Here is a 22,551-nt window from a genome sequence, read left to right as displayed (position 1 = left end):
CTTCTCACCTTGGACGTGGCTAAATGGCAGTCTATATACACAAACATTTACAGTACTAAAAGTATATAATTTACTGATATGAAATTATAAACAATGGAGTTGTTCCCCTTTGACAATGACTCGTTCATGTTTCATATTGACGGACTCCACAGAATGAATACAAGCGTGTGAGACACATAACATAGACAGAAAGGATTCGTTTGTTGTTTGACGCTGCATTCCGTCAATAACATGGTTAAGGCCAGAGCATCCAGTGGTTTACATCATGAGCATCGATCTATGCAACAGGGTCACGATGACATTAATCAAGTCAGGTGGCCTGATCACCCGATCCCGTTAGTCGTCTCTAACGACATGGATGTTTGTTGAAGACCAATTCTAACCTAGATCCGTCACGGAGGACAGAATAGATGTGTGTGGGGTGTACAATGCAATTATATGTACATGTGGATATACATTTTGTTTAGTGGCGAAATTGACACAATTTGTGTTTGTATTTTTTTCACCAATCTCTTTGATTGTACATATCCCCTGGACAATGACGGGCCCTTGAACTTCCTTGTCCTTTGAAGTATGCCATGAATTAAATTGTGTGAACAACTGTAGGCAGCCTGCCTGAAATAAGCATATGACGTGTCACGGTATTATCTCTACAAGTTCTATCAGGTCAAATGCTAATATCCTTTATACATCAATATCACAACTGACACGCTCAAAGCGGCGTTAAACCTACTCACTCAGATATTGCAAAAGAATACAACTACGCATAACGACCGCCTGAACAAGCAATTGATGTCAGTGAGTGGTTGAACGGTATATATGTAAATGTTTGATTTGGCGACGCGACGCCGATCTAAGGTGATGAGAATGTTCCTGTCCCTGCTATTTGGATTTATCTCAAGATCCGTCTCTGTCCTGTAGGATGCTGGTGACCAGGTCCGTGTCTGTTTTGAAGGGTGAGGGTGTCACTAGGTCCGTGTCTGTCCTTTAGGATGATGGTTTCACTACGTCCGTGTCTGTGCTGTAGGGTACTGTTGTCACCAGGTCCGTGTCGGTCCTGTAGGGTACTGTTGTCACCAGGTCCGTGTCGGTCCTGTAGGGTACTGTTGTCACCAGGTCCGTGTCTGTCCTGTAGGGTGCTGGTGTCACCAGGTCCGTGTCTGTCCTCTAGGGTGCTGTTGTCACCAGGTCCGTGTCGGTCCTGTAGGGTACTGTTGTCACCAGGTCCGTGTCTGTCCTCTAGGGTACTGGTGTCACCAGGACCGTGTCTGTCCTGTAGGGTACTGTTGTCACCAGATCCGTGTCTGTCATGTAGAGTGCTGGTGTCAGCAGGTCCGTGTCTGTCCTGTAGGGTACTGTTGTCACCAGATCCGTGTCTGTCCTGTAGTATGCTGGTGTCAGCAGGTCCGTGTCTGTCCTGTAGGGTGCTGGTGTCACCAGGTCCGTGTGTGTCCTGGAGGGTACTGTTGTCACCAGGTCTGTGTCTGTCCTGTAGAGTGCTGGTGTCAGTAGGTCTGTGTCTATCCTGTAGGGTACTGTTGTCACCAGGTCCGTGCGTGTCCTGTAGGGTGCTGTTGTCACCAGGTCCGTGTCTGTCCTGTAGGGTGCTGGTGTCAGCAGGTCCGCCTCTGTCCGGTAGGGTGCTGGTGTCACCAGGTCCGTGTCTCTCCTATAGGGCGCTGGTGCCAAAAGCTTTGTATCTGTCCTGAAGGGTTAAAGTGTCAGGAGGTCCGTGACTGTCCTGTAGGGTGCTGATGTCACCAGGTCCGTGTCTGTCCTGTAGGGTACTGGTGTCACCAGGACTGTGTCTGTCCTGTAGGGTGATGTTGTCACTATGACCGTGTCTGTCCTGTAGGGAGTGGGTGTCACCAGGTCTGTGTCTGTCCTGTAGGGTGCTGGTGTCACTACGACCGTGTCTGTCCTGTAGGGAGTTGGTGTCACCAGTTCCGTGCCTGTCCTGTAGGGTGATGTTGTCACTACGTCCGTGTCTGTCCTGTAGGGTGCTGGTGACACCAGGTCCGTGTCGGTCCTGTAGAGTGCTGGTGTCACCAGGTCCGTGTCTGTCCTGTCGGGTGTTGGTGTCACCAGGTCCGTGTCTGTCCTGTAGGGAGTTGGTGTCACCAGTTCCGTGCCTGTCCTGTAGGGTGATGTTGTCACTACGTCCGTGTCTGTCCTGTAGGGTGCTGGTTTCACCAGGTCCGTGTCTGTCCTGTAGGGTGCTGGTGTCACCAGGTCTGTGTCTGTCCTGTGGGGTGCTAGTGTCACCAGGTCCGTGTCTGTCCTGTAGGGTGATAGTGTCACCAGTTGCGAGTATGTCCTGTAGGGTGCTGGTGTCACGAGGTCGGTGTCTGTCCTGTAGGGTGCTGGTGTCACCAGGTCTGTGTCTGTCCTGTGGGGTGCTAGTGTCACCAGGTCCGTGTCTGTCCTGTAGAATGATAGTGTCACCAGTTCCGAGTATGTCCTGTAGGGTGCTGGTGTCACGAGGTCGGTGTCTTTCCTGTAGGGTGTTGGTGTAGCCAGGTCCGTTTCTGTTCTGTAGGGTGCTGGTGTAGCCAGGTCTGTGTCTGTCCTGTAGGGTGCTGGTGTAACCAGGTCCGTGTCTGTCCTGTCGGGTGTTGGTGTCACCAGGTCCGTGTCTGTCCTGTAGGGAGTTGGTGTCACCAGTTCCGTGCCTGTCCTGTAGGGTGATGTTGTCACTACGTCCGTGTCTGTCCTGTAGGGTGCTGGTGACACCAGGTCCGTGTCTGTCCTGTAGGGTGCTGGTGTCACCAGGTCTGTGTCTGTCCTGTGGGGTGCTAGTGTCACCAGGTCCGTGTCTGTCCTGTAGGGTGATAGTGTCACCAGTTGCGAGTATGTCCTGTAGGGTGCTGGTGTCACGAGGTCGGTGTCTGTCCTGTAGGGTGCTGGTGTCACCAGGTCTGTGTCTGTCCTGTGGGGTGCTAGTATCACCAGGTCCGTGTCTGTCCTGTAGGGTGATAGTGTCACCAGTTGCGAGTATGTCCTGTAGGGTGCTGGTGTCACGAGGTCGGTGTCTGTCCTGTAGGGTGCTGGTGTCACCAGGTCTGTGTCTGTCCTGTGGGGTGCTAGTGTCACCAGGTCCGTGTCTGTCCTGTAGAATGATAGTGTCACCAGTTCCGAGTATGTCCTGTAGGGTGCTGGTGTCACGAGGTCGGTGTCTTTCCTGTAGGGTGTTGGTGTAGCCAGGTCCGTGTCTGTTCTGTAGGGTGCTGGTGTAGCCAGGTCTGTGTCTGTCCTGTAGGGTGCTGGTGTAACCAGGTCCGTGTCTGTCCTATAGGGCGCTGGTGCCAAAAGCTTTGTATCTGTCCTGAAGAGTTAAAGTGTCAGCAGGTCTGTGACTGTCCTGTAGGGTGCTGGAGTCACCAGGTCCGTGTCTGTCCTGTAGGGTGATAGTGTCACCAGTTCCGAGTATGTCCTGTAGGGTGCTGGTGTCACGAGGTCGGTGTCTTTCCTGTAGGGTGTTGGTGTAGCCAGGTCCGTGTCTGTTCTGTAGGGTGCTGGTGTAGCCAGGTCTGTGTCTGTCCTGTAGGGTACTGGTGTCACCAGGACCGTGTCTGTCCTGTAGGGTGCTGGTGACACCAGGTCCGTGTCTGTCCTGTAGAGTGCTGGTGTCACCAGGTCCGTGTCTGTCCTGTCGGGTGTTGGTGTCACCAGGTTCGTGTCTGTCCTGTAGGGTGCTGGTGTCACCAGGTCTCTGTCTGTCCTGTGGGGTGCTAGTGTCACCAGGTCCGTGTCTGTCCTGTAGGGTGATAGTGTCACCAGTTCCGAGTATGTCCTGTAGGGTGCTGGTGTCACGAGGTCGTGTCTTTCCTGTAGGTTGTTAGTGTAGCCAGGTCTGTGTCTGTCCTGTAGGGTACTGGTGTAACCAGGTCCGTGTCTGTCCTATAGGGCGCTGGTGCCCAAAGCTTTGTATCTGTCCTGAAGAGTTAAAGTGTCAGCAGGTCCGTGACTGTCCTGTAGGGTGCTGGAGTCACAAGGTCCGTGTCTGTCCTGTAGGGTACTGGTGTCACCAGGTCTGTGTCTGTCCTGTGGGGTGCTTGTGTCACCAGGTCCGTGTATGTCCTGTAGGGTGTTGGTTTCACTACATCCGTGTCTGTCCTGTAGGGTGCTGGTGTCACCAGGTCCGTGTCTCTCCTATAGGGCGCTGGTGCCAAAAGCTTTGTATCTGTCCTGAAGGGTTAAAGTGTCAGGAGGTCCGTGACTTTCCTGTAGGGTGCTGGCGTCACCAGGTCCGTGTCTGTCCTGTAGGGTACTGGTGTCACCAGGACTGTGTCTGTCCTGTAGGATGATGTTGTCACTATGACCGTGTCTGTACTGTAGGGAGTGGGTGTCACCAGGTCTGTGTCTGTCCTGTAGGGTGCTGGTGTCACTACGACCGTGTCTGTCCTGTAGGGAGTTGGTGTCACCAGGTCCGTGCCTGTCCTGTAGGGTGATGTTGTCACTACGTCCGTGTCTGTCCTGTAGGGTGCTGGTGACACCAGGTCCATGTCTGTCCTGTAGAGTGCTGGTGTCACCAGGTCCGTGTCTGTCCTGTCGGGTGTTGGTGTCACCAGGTCCGTGTCTGTCCTCTAGGGTGCTGGTGTCACCAGGTCTGTGTCTGTCCTGTGGGGTGCTAATGTCACCAGGTCCGTGTCTGTCCTGTAGGGTGATAGTGTCACCAGTTCCGAGTATGTCCTGTAGGGTGCTGGTGTCACGAGGTCGGTGTCTTTCCTGTAGGGTGTTGGTGTAGCCAGGTCCGTGTCTGTTCTGTAGGGTGCTGGTGTAGCCAGGTCTGTGTCTGTCCTGTAGGGTGCTGGTGTAACCAGGTCGTGTCTGTCCTATAGGGCGCTGGTGCCAAAAGCTTTGTATCTGTCCTGAAGAGTTAAAGTGTCAGCAGGTCCGTGACTGTCCTGTAGGGTGCTGGAGTCACCAGGTCCGTGTCTCTCCTGTAGGGTACTGGTGTCACCAGGACCGTGTCTGTCCTGTAGGGTGCTGGTGTCACCAGGTCCGTGTCTGTCCTGTAGGGTGCTTGTGTCACCAGGTCCGTGTATGTCCTGTAGGGTGTTGGTTTCACTACATCCGTGTCTGTCCTGTAGGGTGCTGGTGTCACCAGGTCTCTCTCTCTCTTATAGGGCGCTGGTGGCAAAAGCTTTGTATCTGTCCTGAAGGGTTAAAGTGTCAGGAGGTCCGTGACTGTCCTGTAGGGTGCTGGTGTCACCAGGTCCGTATCTGTCCTGTAGGGTACTGGTGTCACCAGGACTGTGTCTGTCCTGTAGGCTGATGTTGTCACTATGACCGTGTCTGTCCTGTAGGGAGTGGGTGTCACCAGGTCTGTGTCTGTCCTGTAGAGTGCTGGTGTCACTACGACCGTGTCTGTCCTGTAGGGAGTTGGTGTCACCAGGTCCGTGCCTGTCCTGTAGGGTGATGTTGTCACTACGTCCGTGTCTGTCCTGTAGGGTGCTGGTGACACCAGGTCCGTGTCTGTCCTGTAGAGTGCTGGTGTCACCAGGTCCGTGTCTGTCCTTTCGGGTGTTGGTGTCACCAGGTCCGTGTCTGTCCTGCAGGGTGCTGGTGTCACCAGGTCCGTGTCTGTCCTGTAGCGTGATAGTGTCACCAGTTCCGAGTATGTCCTGTAGGGTACTGGTGTCACGATGTCGGTGTCTTTCCTGTAGGATGTTGGTGTAGCCAGGTCCGTGTCTGTCCTGTAGGGTGCTGGTGTCACCAGGTCCGTGTCTCTCCTATAGGGCGCTGTTGCCAAAAGCTTTGTATCTGTCCTGAAGGGTTAAAGTGTCAGGAGGTCCATGACTGTCCTGTAGGGTGCTGGTGTCACCAAGTCCGTGTCTGTCCTGTAGGGTACTGGTGTCACCAGGACTGTGTCTGTCCTGTAGGGTACTGGTGTCACCAGGACCGTGTCTGTCCTGTAGGGTACTGGTGTCACCAGGACCGTGTCTGTCCTGTAGGGTACTGGTGTCACCAGGACCGTGCATGTCCTGTAGGGTGCTGGTGTCAGTACGTCCGTGTCTGTCCTGTAGGGTGCTGGTGTCACCAGGTCCGTGTCTGTCCTGTAGGGTGCTGGTGTCACCAGGACCGTGTCTGTCCTGTAGGGTACTGGTGTCACCAGGACCGTGTCTGTCCTGTAGGGTACTGGTGTCACCAGGACCGTGCCTGTCCTGTAGGGTGCTGGTGTCATTACGTCCGTGTCTATTCTGTAGGGTGCTGGTGTCACCAGGTCCGTGTATGTCCTGTAGGGTGCTGGTGTCACCAGGTCCGTGTCTGTCCTGTAGGGTGCTGGTCTCACTATGTCCGTGTCTGCTCTCAATAGTGTTGTTCTCACCAGGACCGTGTCTGTCCTGTAGGGTGATAGTGTCACCAGGCACGAATCTGTCCTGTAGGGTGCTGGTGTCACTAGGTCCGTGTCTGTCATGTAGGTTGGTGGTGTCACCACGACCGTGTCTGTCCTGTAGGGTACAGGTGTCACCAGGACCGTGCCTGTCCTTTAGGGTGCTGGTGTCACTAGGTCCGTGTCTGTCCTGTAGAGTGCTGGTGTCAGCAGGTCCGTGTCTGTCCTGTAGAGTGCTGGTGTCACCAGGTCCGTGTCTGTCCTGTAGAGTGCTGGTGTCACTAGGTCCGTGTCTGTCCTGTAGGGTGCTGGTGTCATCAGGTTCGTGTCTGTCCTGTAGGGTGCTAGTGTCATCAGGTTCGTGTCTGTCCTGTAGTCCGATGGTCTCACCAGGTCCGTGTGTCTCCTGTAGGATGCTGGTGTCAGCAGGGCCGTGTCTGTCCTGTAGGGTGCTGGTGTCAGCAGGTCCGTATCTGTCTTGTTAGGGGCTGGTCTCATTACGTCGTGTCTGTCCTCAAGCATGCTAGTGTCACCAGGTCCGTGTCTGTCCTGTAGGGTGCTGGTTTCACCAGGACCGTGTCTGTCCTGTAGGGTGATAGTGTCACCAGGCACGAGTCTGTCCTGTAGGGTGCTGGTGTCACCATGTCCGTGTCTGTCATGTAGGTTGGTGGTGTCACCAGGTCTGTGTCTGTCCTATAGGGTGCTGGTGTCACTAGGTCCGTGTCTGTCCTGTAGGAAGCTGGTGTCAACAGGTCCGTGTCTCTCCTGTAGGGTGATGGATTCACCAGGTCCGTGTCTGTCCTGTAGGGTGCTGGTGTCACAAGGTCTGTGTCTATCCTGTAGGGTACCTGTATCACCAGGTCTGTGTCTCTCCGTTAAACCACATTTCACCTCACCATAGTCGCGACCTACGACAAGCATAGTCGCTTCTTTCGTCAGGGATGGGTTGCCGAAGACCAGTTATATCCCGGAAGTTCGTATACCACATTACATTCAGAGTGTCCACTCCAAATGTAAATCTAAACCTTTCGAGTAATAGCGACGTCTGGACAAGTGCTTTACTGAGCTGTTTCACACATGTTCAGAATAATATGTAACAAGATGAATATTGACATAATCTTTTTCCTTCAAAACTTTACATGAAAAGGTGTGAAACGTTCAACGCTCACGAGTGAGACGCTTATAAGAACAACATGCTCTTGTATTTCAATATGAAACCAGATAAATACATTTCAACATCGTGATTGGTCAATTATTTTGCAATGAGCGCATTTTGATGAATGAGATTGTTAAAATGAGGAGTACATAACAGGTTTTGTCAGCAAACATTTAGTGAAACACACTTCCCTGTGAAGCCCTTGCAACGTGTTGTGTGAGTAGCTTCGGATTATGTGTTTGTATCAACGTATTACTATGAGGAAATACATCCGTGTTATGAGCTCTGATTGACTCAGCGGGTGTGATAAAGTCCCATCTCGAATCCTGTAGACAATAGCACAAGTCAATAGGGGAAGCTGGACATTAAACATGAAAATACATTTAATAATCGCTCTAAAATGAAACTGATGGGATGTGTCGACGGCCTTTTGTATGTGATAAGTATTTGCTCAGCACTCAAACTCGCAGGAAAATGCAAATTAGCACACAGGATTGAAGTTAATTTAGAAAAGAAAGCATATTGCGTTCTAAATATTTGCATTACTTTTCAACATAGCTTTTATTCTTTCACTTTTGCAACGGTACAGACAACATAATAGCATCATCGGGACAGGGAACCTCGCACAGAGTGACAGGAGGTTTACACAAATTCAGGTCCAAAGTAGCTTTGGCGTCTTTCCAATTCACTTTAAAGTCACGTCCTGGACCCTGCTTAGGTTGAAACTTCCATTGTTTCAAGAACACCTTACATTCATTTGGCACAGCACAGACTCAAGTGTTGTAATGAAATGACTTATCGTAGGCAGTGCCCACAAGAAATCCGTTATGTTTCGTGTCAAAAATACTATTTAATTATCTTCACAGAAAGTATGCGTACAATGCAAAGACGGATATAAGGCAATGTCAACCTCATTAGCTTTCTCCTCTCTGGTCTCTCTGCGTTTGTAGCACTTGAAATACTTGTACATCTACGGATGTACACCATTCATTATCAATGAACTGACTAGTGGAGTCGGATATTTAAAGTTCCCGAGTTGTCACAATGTCATAGCTATTATTTAATTCATTGTGTACAGTTATGTATGTTGTCTAAATAATAAGCATGGCGTGTTTCTAAATGTCACAGTCGCTTCGCGGAATGAGCTCAAGCCATTTGTCAAGTGAAGAAGACTACAACCCACTTATCTGAAAATTGTGGTTTGCATCCAATCACAGTGGACGGTAGAAAAGTGTACGATCTTGCAACCTTTTACAACAATATCACAGCAGATACCGAGCTCTCAGTCAAAAGTAACCGTTTAATGCCACTTTTATAGGTAACTTACGCAATTAAGGAGTTGCATGGCCCATGAGTGTGCTAGATCCTTATGATCGTGGATTCAATCATCATCACTGCCATCAACGTCATTACTAGTATTTACAGATTAGAATACAAAATGCAGCAAAGAGGGTTTGGACGATCGTGTCAAAGTCAGGCTGGTTAGGCTCATCATCAGCTCAGGGTCCTTACCCCTTCTACTCGCAGTGAGAAGGACTCCTCCCAGTAAGCGCTGCCTAGTCTAACCAACCCAGAACTTTTCGAACATAATGAAGACTTCCCAAAACTGCATCACACAGATTGTCAGAAGGGCTGTATTCATGGTAAAAAAAGCGGGAACTCCCCCAATGTCAGTCAACAGATTGAGACGTCCTCAAACCTAAGGCACCGAGAACAATTGGGAGCCGGACAACATGGTGCTTGGGATTCAAGCCTGACATTTCCAAAGCGAGGTCCGCATACTTGCCATGTTTTTCCTCAATCTTGTCAATCACATTAGTGTCAAAATGGACAGAAAACTCAATGATAAAAATGATTTCATTGGATTCTTCAAAAAGGACAAAATCAGGTTTGCAGGACTTGGATATGTCTGAGGCTGTATACAGACCTATTAAAAAGAAATTTGTATTAATAATTTTCCATGGCGCCCTCTACATATTCTGGGTCGTAGCATGGATTGACCTGTGTGTCAAAACCACAAGCATAACAATGATCGAGCCACTCCATCATGTCGCTTAGGATGCTGTGTTTGTGCCACTGACAATGTGTTAGACAGTCTCATTATATTCATTGTGAAGACTACATTTCATATTTACATTTTGATGCAAAATCAAACATTGATGGTTTCGAGTGGGAAGTGCCTAGTCAAAAGCAGCAAACAGAAAGCCTTCTGTTTCACTTTACAGGCCAGCCGACTTCATCCAAGCGAGGGGCGGTCGGGTAGCCTAGTGGTTAAAGTGGTCGCTCGTCACACCCAAGATCCGGGTTCCATTCCAAACATGTGTACCATGTGCGAAGCCCCTTTCTGGTGTCCCCCGCCATGATATTGCTGGAATATTGCTAAAGGCGGCGTAAAACCTCACTCACTCACTCATCCTAGCGAAAACTCTGCAGGGTTGCTGAGCTCAACACACTAAACCAAAACTCGATGCAGTGGTCGTTCAGAAAGTCTCTTCTTGAAAAACTGAGTTTGGGCCAATTTCATATGGCACAGTCAGGCTGGTTAGGCTCATCATCAGGGCCCTTGCCCCCTCAACACGCAGCCCAGAAAGCGCTGCCTGGTAAAACCCATGCAGTACTTTTCGGAGAATGTGAAGACTCCCGAACGCTACAGCCTTCTGCATTACCAAGATTGTCAGATGGGCTGTATTCCTGGTAGCAAACCCGGATACTCTCCCGGTGTCAGTCAACAGATTGGGAGGTACTAAACCTAAGGCACCGAGGACAATGGGGAGTCGGACAACTTGGTACTTGGGATGTGAGCATGACATTTTGAAAGAGAGGTCTGCATCTTTGCCATGTTTTTCCTCAATCTTGTCAATCACATAACTGCCAAAAGGGACAGAAAATTGAATGATATAAATGATTTCATTGGATTTATCAAAAAGGACAAGATCAGGTTTGCTGGCTTGGATATATCTGAGGCTGTATACGGGTCTATTCCAAAGGACTTTGTATTTATCATTTTCGATGACGCCCTCTACATGTTCCGGGTCGTACCATGGATGGACCTCTGTGTCAAAACCACAAGCAGGGCAAAGACGGTAATAAAATGATCGAGCCACCATATCATGTCGCTTAAGATACTGTGTCTGTGCCAAAGCTGGGCATCCACTCAAAATGTGTTCGACAGTCTCATTAAATTCATTATATTATTATTTACAGAATAAAATTTAAAAAATCAGCAAAGAGGGTTCGGGTGATCCTGGCTTTATTATTATTATTATTATTATTATTATTATTATTATTATTATTATTATTATTATTGTCACTGGAATGGTGTAGGGTTCAACACACTACTTGGTATTTTGCTCCCAATACACTTTCGTTTTCATGCTCACTTGAAACTTGACAGTTCTAGGAAGTTAGGAAGTGTACTTTCACCAGTGATCACACTCAACACACCATATAAAATATCCCGTCGGACAGAACCTTTCACTCTAGTCATCATGGCAAATTGTGGCTTAATGTGTTTCTGAAGCCTGGATATCTTACAAACAGGATGGTGAACTGGTTGGCATGTGTGATAGTGTGTAATGTTCTGATCGGTGGGATTCATGAAACAAGAGGTGAATAGTTTTCTCTTTAATTGCTTTATGTTTGTATTATTTTAAAACATTGAACTAATGCTTACTTCGTGTGCATCGATGACATGTTTCAAAATTATTATATACATGTTTTTTTATTTAGTTTCGAGTTGGATTGAGTGGTATGAAAAGTCTTTGGTAATCTATCATAGTTGGTTCTATTTTCATTCTACATGTATGTAAATTTCATAAACCATCAGTAAAATTGTGTGAGTATGGTTTTACACCGCTTTTAGCAATATTCCAGCAATATCACGGCGGGGGACACCAGAAATATGCTTCACACATTGTACCCATGTCGGGAATCGAACCCGGGTCTTCGGCGTGACGAGCGAAAGCTAGGCTACCCGACCGCCCCCATCAGTAAAAAGTGAGGTGAGGTGAGGTGAGGTGAGGTGAGGTGAGGTGAGATTTTATACTAACTTTGAAGATCAGTGTCCATAGGAACCGACAATATTGATATTCTGGGGCTGGATGGGGTCTGGGGTTTGTGTGGATGGGTAAAGAAATATAACGGGTTATTGACAGCACCCGCTCCATGCTTCAAACTATGTAGGTGACACCTGTTGAGAAACCACAAAAAGGGGATTTGAGTCAGACGCCATGTTTTTCTTTATCCAATAATCTTTTGACCTACATTCACATGTAATATTACACAGTGTATCCGCTTTATGATGCCTTCGCAAGTCGTTTGTTGTTTCAGCAAAACATATCCAATGGTATATCAAAATTAATATGTTTGCACTGACTTTTATTTCAGGTTGTGGTGGGACCTACAGGGGACAGTCAGGAACGATTACATCCCCACACTACCCTTACACATATGCCAACTATCTGTCCTGCACATATGTAATTACCCCCAGAAAGCTGATCGGACTTAAATTTGAAACGTTCAACACAGAGAGCAGTTATGACTATGTGAAGGTAAGTACAGCTTATGATATGTTCATGACGATTTAAAACTTGCAATGGCCCACGCAACTGATATGTTCGTATGACTCTTTAAATGTGTTTATCATTCCTGCTTTTACCATCTTTGGTTATAACTTAATGCATTTCTGGTTTCCAGGTATGTATGCGAGGACAGTATACTTTAACGGACAGTTTAGAGTAGTAACTATGACATGACAATTCTAAGTAAGGAATTAGCAAAGGGGAACACATTTCTCTCATGACTCTGATATTTGATAATCTAATGTACACTGTAGCAGGTTTGTTTGCTTATTTGTTTAACGCCACACTCAGCAATATTCCAGCTTTTTTACTGTAGTTTGTAAATAATCGAGTCCGGACCAGACAATCCCGTGATTGATATCATGAACATCGATCCACGCAAAGGGGATGCGATTACATGCATCAACCAAATCAGCGAGCCTGACCACCGAGTCTCTTTGGTCGCTTCGAACGACAAGCATTGTCGCCTTTATGACAAGCATGGTTTGCTGAAGACATATTCTAACCCGGATCTTCACAGGTGTATGCGACATGTGAAGTGACGGTCATTCGATAGACACAAAGTTGGTATAGTTGTAGTAAACATAATCATATTTACCCTGCAAAGACTGTAATCAGGTCAGCTGCACAAATATCTGTCAATATGCCTAGATTTCTTCCTAAACGTGTACTGCCAAAATCATTCATGATTGTGACGTATAATTTGGATGCTTTGAACATACTATTTTATCAGCTTCGATCACACACGGCATGAACTAGTTTATGTGATTGAATACATGCAAAACTCAATTTTTGAAACTAAAACAATTTTACTGCCCTATAGAAATAACCCATTGCCCTGGTATTGATCGTCCACGAAACCGAACATTCACTTCACTGTAGGATGTGTCTATATGTATACCGCATTAAGTGCCTGTTCAGTTTTAAGAACAAAATATGCATTTCAATATCTCAAACATGGACAATATAATTATTATTCAGAGAACATCTCCACAATTTTAGCCGTACCTTGATGTTGGTAAGTGAATGGCAGCAAAGTCAATGATGACTCCATTCAAGTTACTCCCTTGCAGGTGTACGATGTCTCCAACAACCTGCTGGCATCACTGTCTGGTTCACACAATGGCTACACAGTCCCGTCGTCCACCTACTACCGTGTGGAATTTACAACAGATAGGTCGATAGGATCTTCGGGCTTCAGAGCTGTATGGAGATGTATGTACTTTCACACACAGACTATACAATATGTTACGTCTATGTCACTATGTCACTTCGAGTTACGTCTTTGTCACTATGTCACTTAGTGTTACGTCTATTTCATTATGTCTCTTCGTGTTACATCTATGTCACTACGTCACTTCGTCTTACGTCTATGTCACTATGTCACTTCATGTTCCGTCCATGTCACTATGGCACTTCGTGTTCCGTCTATTTCACTATGTCACTTTGTGTTACGTCTATGTCACTATGTAACTTCATGTTACGTCTATGTCACTACGACACTTCGTGTTACGTCTATGTCACTACGTCACTTCATGTTCCGTCCATGTCACTATGGCACTTCGTTTTCCGTCTATTTCACTATGTCACTTCGTGTTACGTCTATGTCACTATGTAACTTCATGTTACGTCTATGGCACTACGTCACTTCGTGTTCCGTCCATGTCACTATGTCACTTCGTGTTACGTCTATGTCACTACGTCACTTCGTGTTACGTATATGACACTATGTCACTTCGTGTTACATCTATGTCGCTATGTCACTTCGTGTTACGTCTATGTCACTATGTCACTTCATGTTACGTCTATATCACTATGTCACTTCGTCTTACGTCTATGTCACTAAGTCACTTCGTGCTACGTCCATGTCACTATGTCACTTCGTGTTACATCTTTGTCACTATGTCACTTCGTGTTACGTCTTTGTCACTATGTCACTTCGTGTTACGTCTAAAACACTATGTCACTTCGTGTGGAATTTACAACAGATGTGTCGGTAGGATCTTCCGGCTTCAGGGCTGTATGGAGATGTATGTACTTTCACACACAGACTATAACATGTTTAGAATATTACACATTTGACATGAAGCATTCTTATAGAAAATGCTAATATGTGGATCCTTGCAATGGTTTACAACTCCACAACCATCTGTCACGTTACGTCTATGTCACTTCTTGTGACATCTATGTCACTACTTCAGTTCGTGTTAAGTCTATGTCACTATGTCACTTCGCTTTACGTCTATGTCATTATGCAACTTCGTGTTACGTCTCTGTGACTATGTCACTTCGTGTTACGTCTATGACACTACGTCACTTCGCGTTACGTCTATGTGACTATGTCACTTCATGTTATGTCCATATCACTAAGTCACTTCGTGTTACGTCTATGTTACTATGTCACTTCGTGTTACGTCTATGTCACTACTTCACATCGTGTTACGTCTATGTCACTTTGTCACTTCGTGTCACGTCTATGTCACTATGTCACTTCGTGTTATGTCTATGTCATTCGTTATACGTCTATGTTACTTCGTGTTACATCTCCGTCACTTCGTTTTACGTCTATGTCACTATGTCATTTCGTGTTACTTCTATGTCACTATGTCACTTCGTGTTAAGTCTATGTCACTACGTCACTTCGTGTTACGTCTATGTCACTGTGTCACTTCATGTTACGTCTATGCCACTACGTCACTTCGTCTTACGTTTATATCACTAAGTCACTTCGTGCTACGTCCATGTCACTATGTCACTTCGTCTTACGTCTATGACTCTATGTCACTTCGTGTTACGTCTTTGTCACTATGTCACTTCGTGTTACGTCTATTTCACTATGTCACTTCGTGTTACGTCTAAAACACTATGTCACTTCGTGTGGAATTTACAACAGATGTGTCGGTAGGATCTTCAGGCTTCAGAGCTGTATGGTGATGTATGTACTTTCACACACAGACTATAACATGTTTAGAATATTACACATTTGACATGAAGCATTCTTTTAGAAAATGCTAATATGTGGATCCTTGTAATGGTTTACAACTCCACAACCATCTGTCATGTTACGTCTATGTCACTTCGTGTTACGTCTATGACATTTCGTGTTACGTCTATGTCACTATGTGACTTCGTGTTAAGTCTATGTCACTACGTCACTTCGTGTTACGTCGATGTCACTATGTCACTTCGTGTTACGTCTATGTCACTACGTCACTTCGCGTTACGTGTATATGACTATGTCACTTCATGTTATGTCCATATCACTATGTCACTTCGTGTTACTTCTATGTTACTATGTCACTTCGTGTTACGTCTATGTCACTATGTCACTTCGCTTTACGTCTATGTCACTTTGTAACTTCGTGTTACGTCTATGTCACTACGTCACTTCGTGTTACGTCTATGTCACTATGTCACTTCGCGTTACGTCTATGTTACTATGTAACTTCGTGTTACGTTTATGTCACTATGTCACTTCGTGTTACGTCTATGTCACTACGTCACTTCGCGTTACGTCTATGTCACTATGTCACTTCATGTTATGTCCATATCACTATGTCACTTCGTGTTACTTCTATGTTACTATGTCACTTCGTGTTACGTCTATGTCACTACTTCACTTCGTGTTACGTCTATGTCACCTTGTCACTTCGTGTCACGTCTATGTCACTATGTCACTTCGTGTTACGTATCCGTCACTTCGTTTTATGTCTATGTCACTATGTCATTTCGTGTTACTTCTATGTCACTATGTCACTTCGTGTTAAGTCTATGTCACTACGTCACTCTGTGTTACGTACATGTCACTATGTCACTTCGTGTTACGTTTATATCACTATGTCATTTCGTGTTACGTCTATGTCACTATGTCACTTCGTGTTAAGTCTATGTCACTACGTTACTTCGTGTTACGTCTATGTCACTATGTCACTTCGTGTTACGTCTATGTCACTATGTCACTTCGTGTTACGTCTATGTCACTATGTAACTTCATGTTACGTCTATGTCACTACGTCACTTCGTGTTACGTCTATGTCACTATGTAACTTCATGTTACGTCTATGCCACTACGTCACTTCGTGTTAGGTCTATGTCACTACGTCACTTCGTGTTACGTCTATGTCACTACCTCACTTCGTGTTACGTATATGACACTATGTCACTTCGTGTTACATCTATGTCACTACGTCACTTCGTGTTACGTCTATGTCACTATGTCACTTCGTGTTACGTCTATGACTCTATGTCACTTCGTGTTACGTCTTTGTCACTATGTCACTTCGTGTTACGTCTATATCACTATGTCACTTCGTGTTACGTCTAAAACACTATGTCACTTCGTGTGGAATTTACAACAGATGTGTCGGTAGGATCTTCAGGCTTCAGGGCTGTATGGAGATGTATGTACTTTCACACACAGACTATAACATGTTTAGAATATTACACATTTGACATGAAGCATTCTTATAGAAAATGCTAATATGTGGATCCTTGTAATGGTTTACAACTCCACAACCATCTGTCATGTTACGTCTATGTCACTTCGTGTTACGTCTATGTCATTTCGTGTTACGTCTATGTCACTATGTGACTTCGTGTTAAGTCTATGTCACTACGTCACTTCGTGTTACGTCGATGTCACTATGTCACTTCGTGTTACGTCTATGTCACTACGTCACTTCGCGTTACGTGTATGTGACTATGTCACTTCATGTTATGTCCATATCACAATGTCACTTCGTGTTACTTCTATGTTACTATGTCACTTCATGTTACGTCTATGCCACTACGTCACTTCGTGTTAGGTCTATGTCACCACGTCACTTCGTGTTACGTCTATGTCACTATGTCACTTCATGTTATGTCCATATCACTATGTCACTTCGTGTTACTTCTATGTTACTTTGTCACTTCGTGTTACGTCTATGTCACTACTTCACTTCGTGTTACGTCTATGTCACTTTGTCACTTCGTGTCACGTCTATGTCACTACGTCACTTCGTGTTACGTCTCCGTCACTTCGTTTTACGTCTATGTCACTATGTCATTTCGTGTTACTTCTATGTCACTATGTCACTTCGTGTTAAGTCTATGTCACTACGTCACTCCGTGTTACGTACATGTCACTATGTCACTTCGTGTTACGTCTATATCACTATGTCATTTCGTGTTACGGCTATGTCACTATGTGACTTCGTGTTACGTCTATGTCACTACGTCACTTCGCGTTACGTGTATGTGACTATGTCACTTCATGTTATGTCCATATCACTATGTCACTTCGTGTTACTTCTATGTTACTATGTCACTTCATGTTACGTCTATGCCACTACGTCACTTCGTGTTAGGTCTATGTCACTTTGTCACTTCGTGTCACGTCTATGTCACTATGTCACTTCGTGTTACGTATCCGTCACTTCGTTTTACGTCTATGTCACTATGTCATTTCGTGTTACTTCTATGTCACTATGTCACTTCGTGTTAAGTCTATGTCACTACGTCACTCTGTGTTACGTACATGTCACTATGTCACTTCGTGTTACGTTTATATCACTATGTCATTTCGTGTTACGTCTATGTCACTATGTCACTTCGTGTTAAGTCTATGTCACTACGTTACTTCGTGTTACGTCTATGTCACTATGTCACTTCGTTATACGTCTATTTCACTATGTCACTTCGTGTTACGTCTATGTCACTATGTAACTTCATGTTACGTCTATGTCACTACGTCACTTCGTGTTACGTCTATGTCACTATGTAACTTCATGTTACGTCTATGCCACTACGTCACTTCGTGTTAGGTCTATGTCACTACGTCACTTCGTGTTACGTCTATGTCACTACCTCACTTCGTGTTACGTATATGACACTATGTCACTTCGTGTTACATCTATGTCACTACGTCACTTCGTGTTACGTCTATGTCACTATGTCACTTCGTGTTACGTCTATGACTCTATGTCACTTCGTGTTACGTCTTTGTCACTATGTCACTTCGTGTTATGTCTATTTCACTATGTCACTTCGTGTTACGTCTAAAACACTATGTCACTTCGTGTGGAATTTACAACAGATGTGTCGGTAGGATCTTCAGGCTTCAGGGCTGTATGGAGATGTATGTACTTTCACACACAGACTATAACATGTTTAGAATATTACACATTTGACATGAAGCATTCTTTTAGAAAATGCTAATATGTGGATCCTTGTAATGGTTTACAACTCCACAACCATCTGTCATGTTACGTCTATGTCACTTCGTGTTACGTCTCTGTCATTTCGTGTTACGTCTATGTCACTATGTGACTTCGTGTTAAGTCTATGTCACTATGTCACTTCGTGTTTCGTCGATGTCACTATGTCACTTCGTGTTACGTCTATGTCACTACGTCACTTCGCGTTACGTGTATGTGACTATGTCACTTCGTGTTACGTGTATGACTCTATGTCACTTCGTGTTGCGTCTATGTCATTATGTCACTTCGTGTTATGTCTATTTCACTATGTCACTTCGTGTTACGTCTAAAACACTATGTCACTTCGTGTGGAATTTACAACAGATGTGTCGGTAGGATCTTCAGGCTTCAGGGCTGTATGGAGATGTATGTACTTTCACACACAGACTATAACATGTTTAGAATATTACACATTTGACATGAAGCATTCTTTTAGAAAATGCTAATATGTCTATGTCACTTTGTCACTTCGCGTTACGTCTATGTGACTATATCACTTCATGTTATGTCCATATCAGTATGTCACTTCGTGTTACTTCTATGCTACTATGTCACTTCGTGTTATGTCTATGTCATTCGTTATACGTCTATGTCACTTCGTGTTACGTCTCCGTCACTTCGTTTTACGTCTATGTCACTATGTCATTACGTGTTACTTCTATGTCACTATGTCACTTCGTGTTACGTCTATGTCACTATGTCACTTCGCTTTACGTCTATGTCACTTTGTAACTTCGTGTTACGTCTATGTCACTATGTCACTTCGTGTTACGTCTATGTCACTATGTGACTTCGCGTTACGTCTATGTCACTATGTCAATTCATGTTATGTCCATATTACTATGTCACTTCGTGTTACTTCTATGTTACTATGTCACTTCGTGTTACGTCTATGTCACTACGTAACTTCGTGTTACGTCTATGTCACTATGTCACTTCGTGTTACGTCTATGTCACTACGTCACTTCGCGTTACGTCTATGTCACTATGTCACTTCATGTTATGTCCATATCACTATGTCACTTCGTGTTACTTCTATGTTACTATGTCACTTCGTGTTACGTCTATGTCACTACCTCACTTCGTGTTACGTCTATGTCACTTTGTCACTTCGTGTCACGTCTATGTCACTATGTCATTTCGTGTTACTTCTATGTCACTATGTCACTTCGTGTTAAGTCTATGTCACTACGTCACTCCGTGTTACGTACATGTCACTATGTCACTTCGTGTTACGTCTATATCACTATGTCATTTCGTGTTACGGCTATGTCACTATGTGACTTCGTGTTACGTCTATGTCACTACGTTACTTCGTGTTACGTCTATGTCACTATGTCACTTCGTTATACGTCTATTTCACTATGTGACTTCTTGTTACGTCTATGTCACTATGTAACTTCATGTTACGTCTATGCCACTACGTGACTTCGTGTTAGGTCTATGTCACTACGTCACTTCGTGTTACGTCTATGTCACTACGTCACTTCGTGTTACGTCTATGTCACTATGTCACTTCGTGTTACGTGTATGACTCTATGTCACTTCGTGTTACGTCTTTGTCACTATGTCACTTCGTGTTAAATCTATTTCACTATGTCACTTCGTGTTACGTCTAAAACACTATGTCACTTCGTGTGGAATTTACAACAGATGTGTCAGTAGGATCTTCAGGCTTCAGGGCTGTATGGAGATGTATGTACTTTCACACACAGACTATAACATGTTTAGAATATTACACATTTGACATGAAGCATTCTTATAGAAATGCTAATATGTGGATCCTTGTAATGGTTTACAACTCCACAACCATCTGTCATGTTACGTCTATGTCACTTCGTAATACGTCTATGTCATTTCGTGTTACGTCTATGTCACAATGTGACTTCGTGTTAAGTCTATGTCACTACGTCACTTCGTGTTACGTCGATGTCACTATGTCACTTCGTGTTACGTCTATGTCACTACGTCACTTCGCGTTACGTGTATATGACTATGTCACTTCATGTTATGTCCATATCACTATGTCACTTTGTGTTACTTCTATGTTACTATGTCACTTCATGTTACGTCTATGCCACTACGTCACTTCGTGTTAGGTCTATGTCACCACGTCACTTCGTGTTACGTCTATGTCACTATGTCACTTCATGTTATGTCCATATCACTATGTCACTTCGTGTTACTTCTATGTTACTATGTCACTTCGTGTTACGTCTATGTCACTACTTCACTTCGTGTTACGTCTATGTCACTTTGTCACTTCGTGTCACGTCTATGTCACTATGTCACTTCGTGTTACGTCTCCGTCACTTCGTTTTACGTCTATGTCACTATGTCATTTCGTGTTACTTCTATGTCACTATGTCACTTCGTGTTAAGTCTATGTCACTACGTCACTCCGTGTTACGTACATGTAACTATGTCACTTCGTGTTACGTCTATATCACTATGTCATTTCGTGTTACGGCTATGTCACTATGTGACTTCGTGTTAAGTCTATGTCACTACGTCACTTCGTGTTACGCCCATGTCACTAAGTCACTTCGTTATACGTCTATGTCACTACGTTACTTCGTGTTACGTCTATGTCACTATGTCACTTCGTGTTACGTCTATTTCACTATGTCACTTCGTGTAACGTCTTTGTCACTATGTAACTTCCTGTTACGTCTATGTCACTACGTCACTTCGTGTTACGTCTATGTCACTATGTCACTTCATGTTACGTATATGACACTATGTCACTTCGTGTTACATCTATGTCACTACGTCACTTCGTGTTACGTCTATGTCACTATGTCACTTCGTGTTACGTCTTTGACTCTATGTCACTTCGTGTTACATCTTTGTCACTATGTCACTTCGTGTTACGTCTATTTCACTATGTCACTTCGTGTTACGTCTAAAACACTATGTCACTTCGTGTGGAATTTACAACAGATGTGTCGGTAGGATCTTCCGGTTTCAGGGCTGTATGGAGATGTATGTACTTTCACACACAGACTATAACATGTTTAGAATATTACACATTTGACATGAAGCATTCTTTTAGAAAATGCTAATATGTCTATGTCACTTTGTCACTTCGCGTTACGTCTATGTGACTATATCACTTCATGTTATGTCCATATCACTATGTCACTTTGTGTTACTTCTATGTTACTATGTCACTTCGTGTTATGTCTATGTCATTCGTTATACGTCTATGTCACTTCGTGTTACGTCTCCGTCACTTCGTTTTAAGTCTATGTCACTATGTCATTTCGTGTTACTTCTATGTCACTATGTCACTTCGTGTTAAATCTATGTCACTACGTCACTCCGTGTTACGTACATGTCACTATGTCACTTCGTGTTACGTCTTTATCACTATATCATTTCGTGTTACGTCTATGTCACTATGTGACTTCGTGTTAAGTCTATGTCACTAAGTCATTCGTGTGACTATAACATGTTTAGAATATTACACATTTGACATGAAGCATTCTTTTAGAAAATGCTAATATGTGGATCCTTGTAATGGTTTACAACTCCACAACCATCTGTCATGTTACGTCTATGTCACTTCGTGTTACGTCTATGTCATTTCGTGTTACGTCTATGTCACTATGTGACTTCGTGTTAAGTCTATGTCACTACGTCACTTCGTGTTACGTCGATGTCACTATGTCACTTCGTGTTACGTCTATGTCACTACGTCACTTCGCGTTACGTGTATGTGACTATGTCACTTCATGTTATGTCCATATCACTATGTCACTTCGTGTTACTTCTATGTTACTATGTCACTTCGTGTTACGTCTATGTCACTATGTCACTTCATGTTAAGTCTATGCCACTACGTCACTTCGTGTTAGGTCTATGTCACTATGTCACTTCGTGTTACGTCTATGTCACTATGTCACTTCGCGTTACGTCTATGTCACTATGTCACTTCATGTTATGTCCATATCACTATGTCACTTCGTGTTACTTTTATGTTACTATGTCACTTCGTGTTACCTCTATGTCACTATGTCACTTCGCTTTACGTCTATGTCACTACGTAACTTCGTGTTACGTCTATGTCACTTTGTCACTTCGTGTTACGTCTATGTCACTACGTCACTTCGGGAAACGTCTATGTCACTATGTCACTTCATGTTATGTCCATATCACTATGTCACTTCGTGTTACGTCTATGTTACTATGTCACTTCGTGTTACGTCTATGTCACTACCTCACTTCGTGTTACGT

General features: G+C 44.6%; 2 protein-coding genes across 2 annotated transcripts in view; one reads left to right on the top strand and one right to left on the bottom strand.

The window, feature by feature from the left end:
- Positions 1-892: 892 nt before the first annotated feature.
- Positions 893-10,980, bottom strand: LOC139457018 (uncharacterized). The gene is made up of 9 exons (XM_071238471.1): positions 10,874-10,980; positions 10,112-10,361; positions 6,871-7,185; positions 5,900-6,779; positions 5,216-5,766; positions 4,281-4,845; positions 3,382-3,828; positions 1,762-3,299; positions 893-1,669 (listed from the first exon to the last, which is right to left on the bottom strand). Exons 1-9 carry the CDS (start codon positions 10,978-10,980, stop codon positions 893-895), a joined length of 5,430 nt encoding a protein of 1,809 aa, XP_071094572.1.
- A 9-nt stretch (positions 10,981-10,989) lies between these two features.
- The window catches only part of LOC139457017 (hemicentin-1-like), a 34,183-nt gene continuing 22,621 nt past the window's right edge, over positions 10,990-22,551 (top strand). Inside the window, exons 1-3 of the mRNA XM_071238470.1 lie at positions 10,990-11,101; positions 11,880-12,043; positions 13,147-13,288. Of these exons, the coding sequence (XP_071094571.1) occupies positions 11,035-11,101; positions 11,880-12,043; positions 13,147-13,288 (373 nt within the window). The 5' untranslated portion in view covers positions 10,990-11,034. The remainder of the gene's footprint in view (positions 11,102-11,879; positions 12,044-13,146; positions 13,289-22,551) is intronic.

The sequence above is a fragment of the Haliotis cracherodii genome, unplaced genomic scaffold (assembly GCF_022045235.1).
Source record: "Haliotis cracherodii isolate W230 unplaced genomic scaffold, xgHalCrac1.p SCAF_12, whole genome shotgun sequence".
NCBI classification, from domain to species: domain Eukaryota; kingdom Metazoa; phylum Mollusca; class Gastropoda; order Lepetellida; family Haliotidae; genus Haliotis; species Haliotis cracherodii.
Note: the sequence above shows the minus strand (reverse complement) of the source record. Positions and strands in the feature narration are given on the sequence as shown.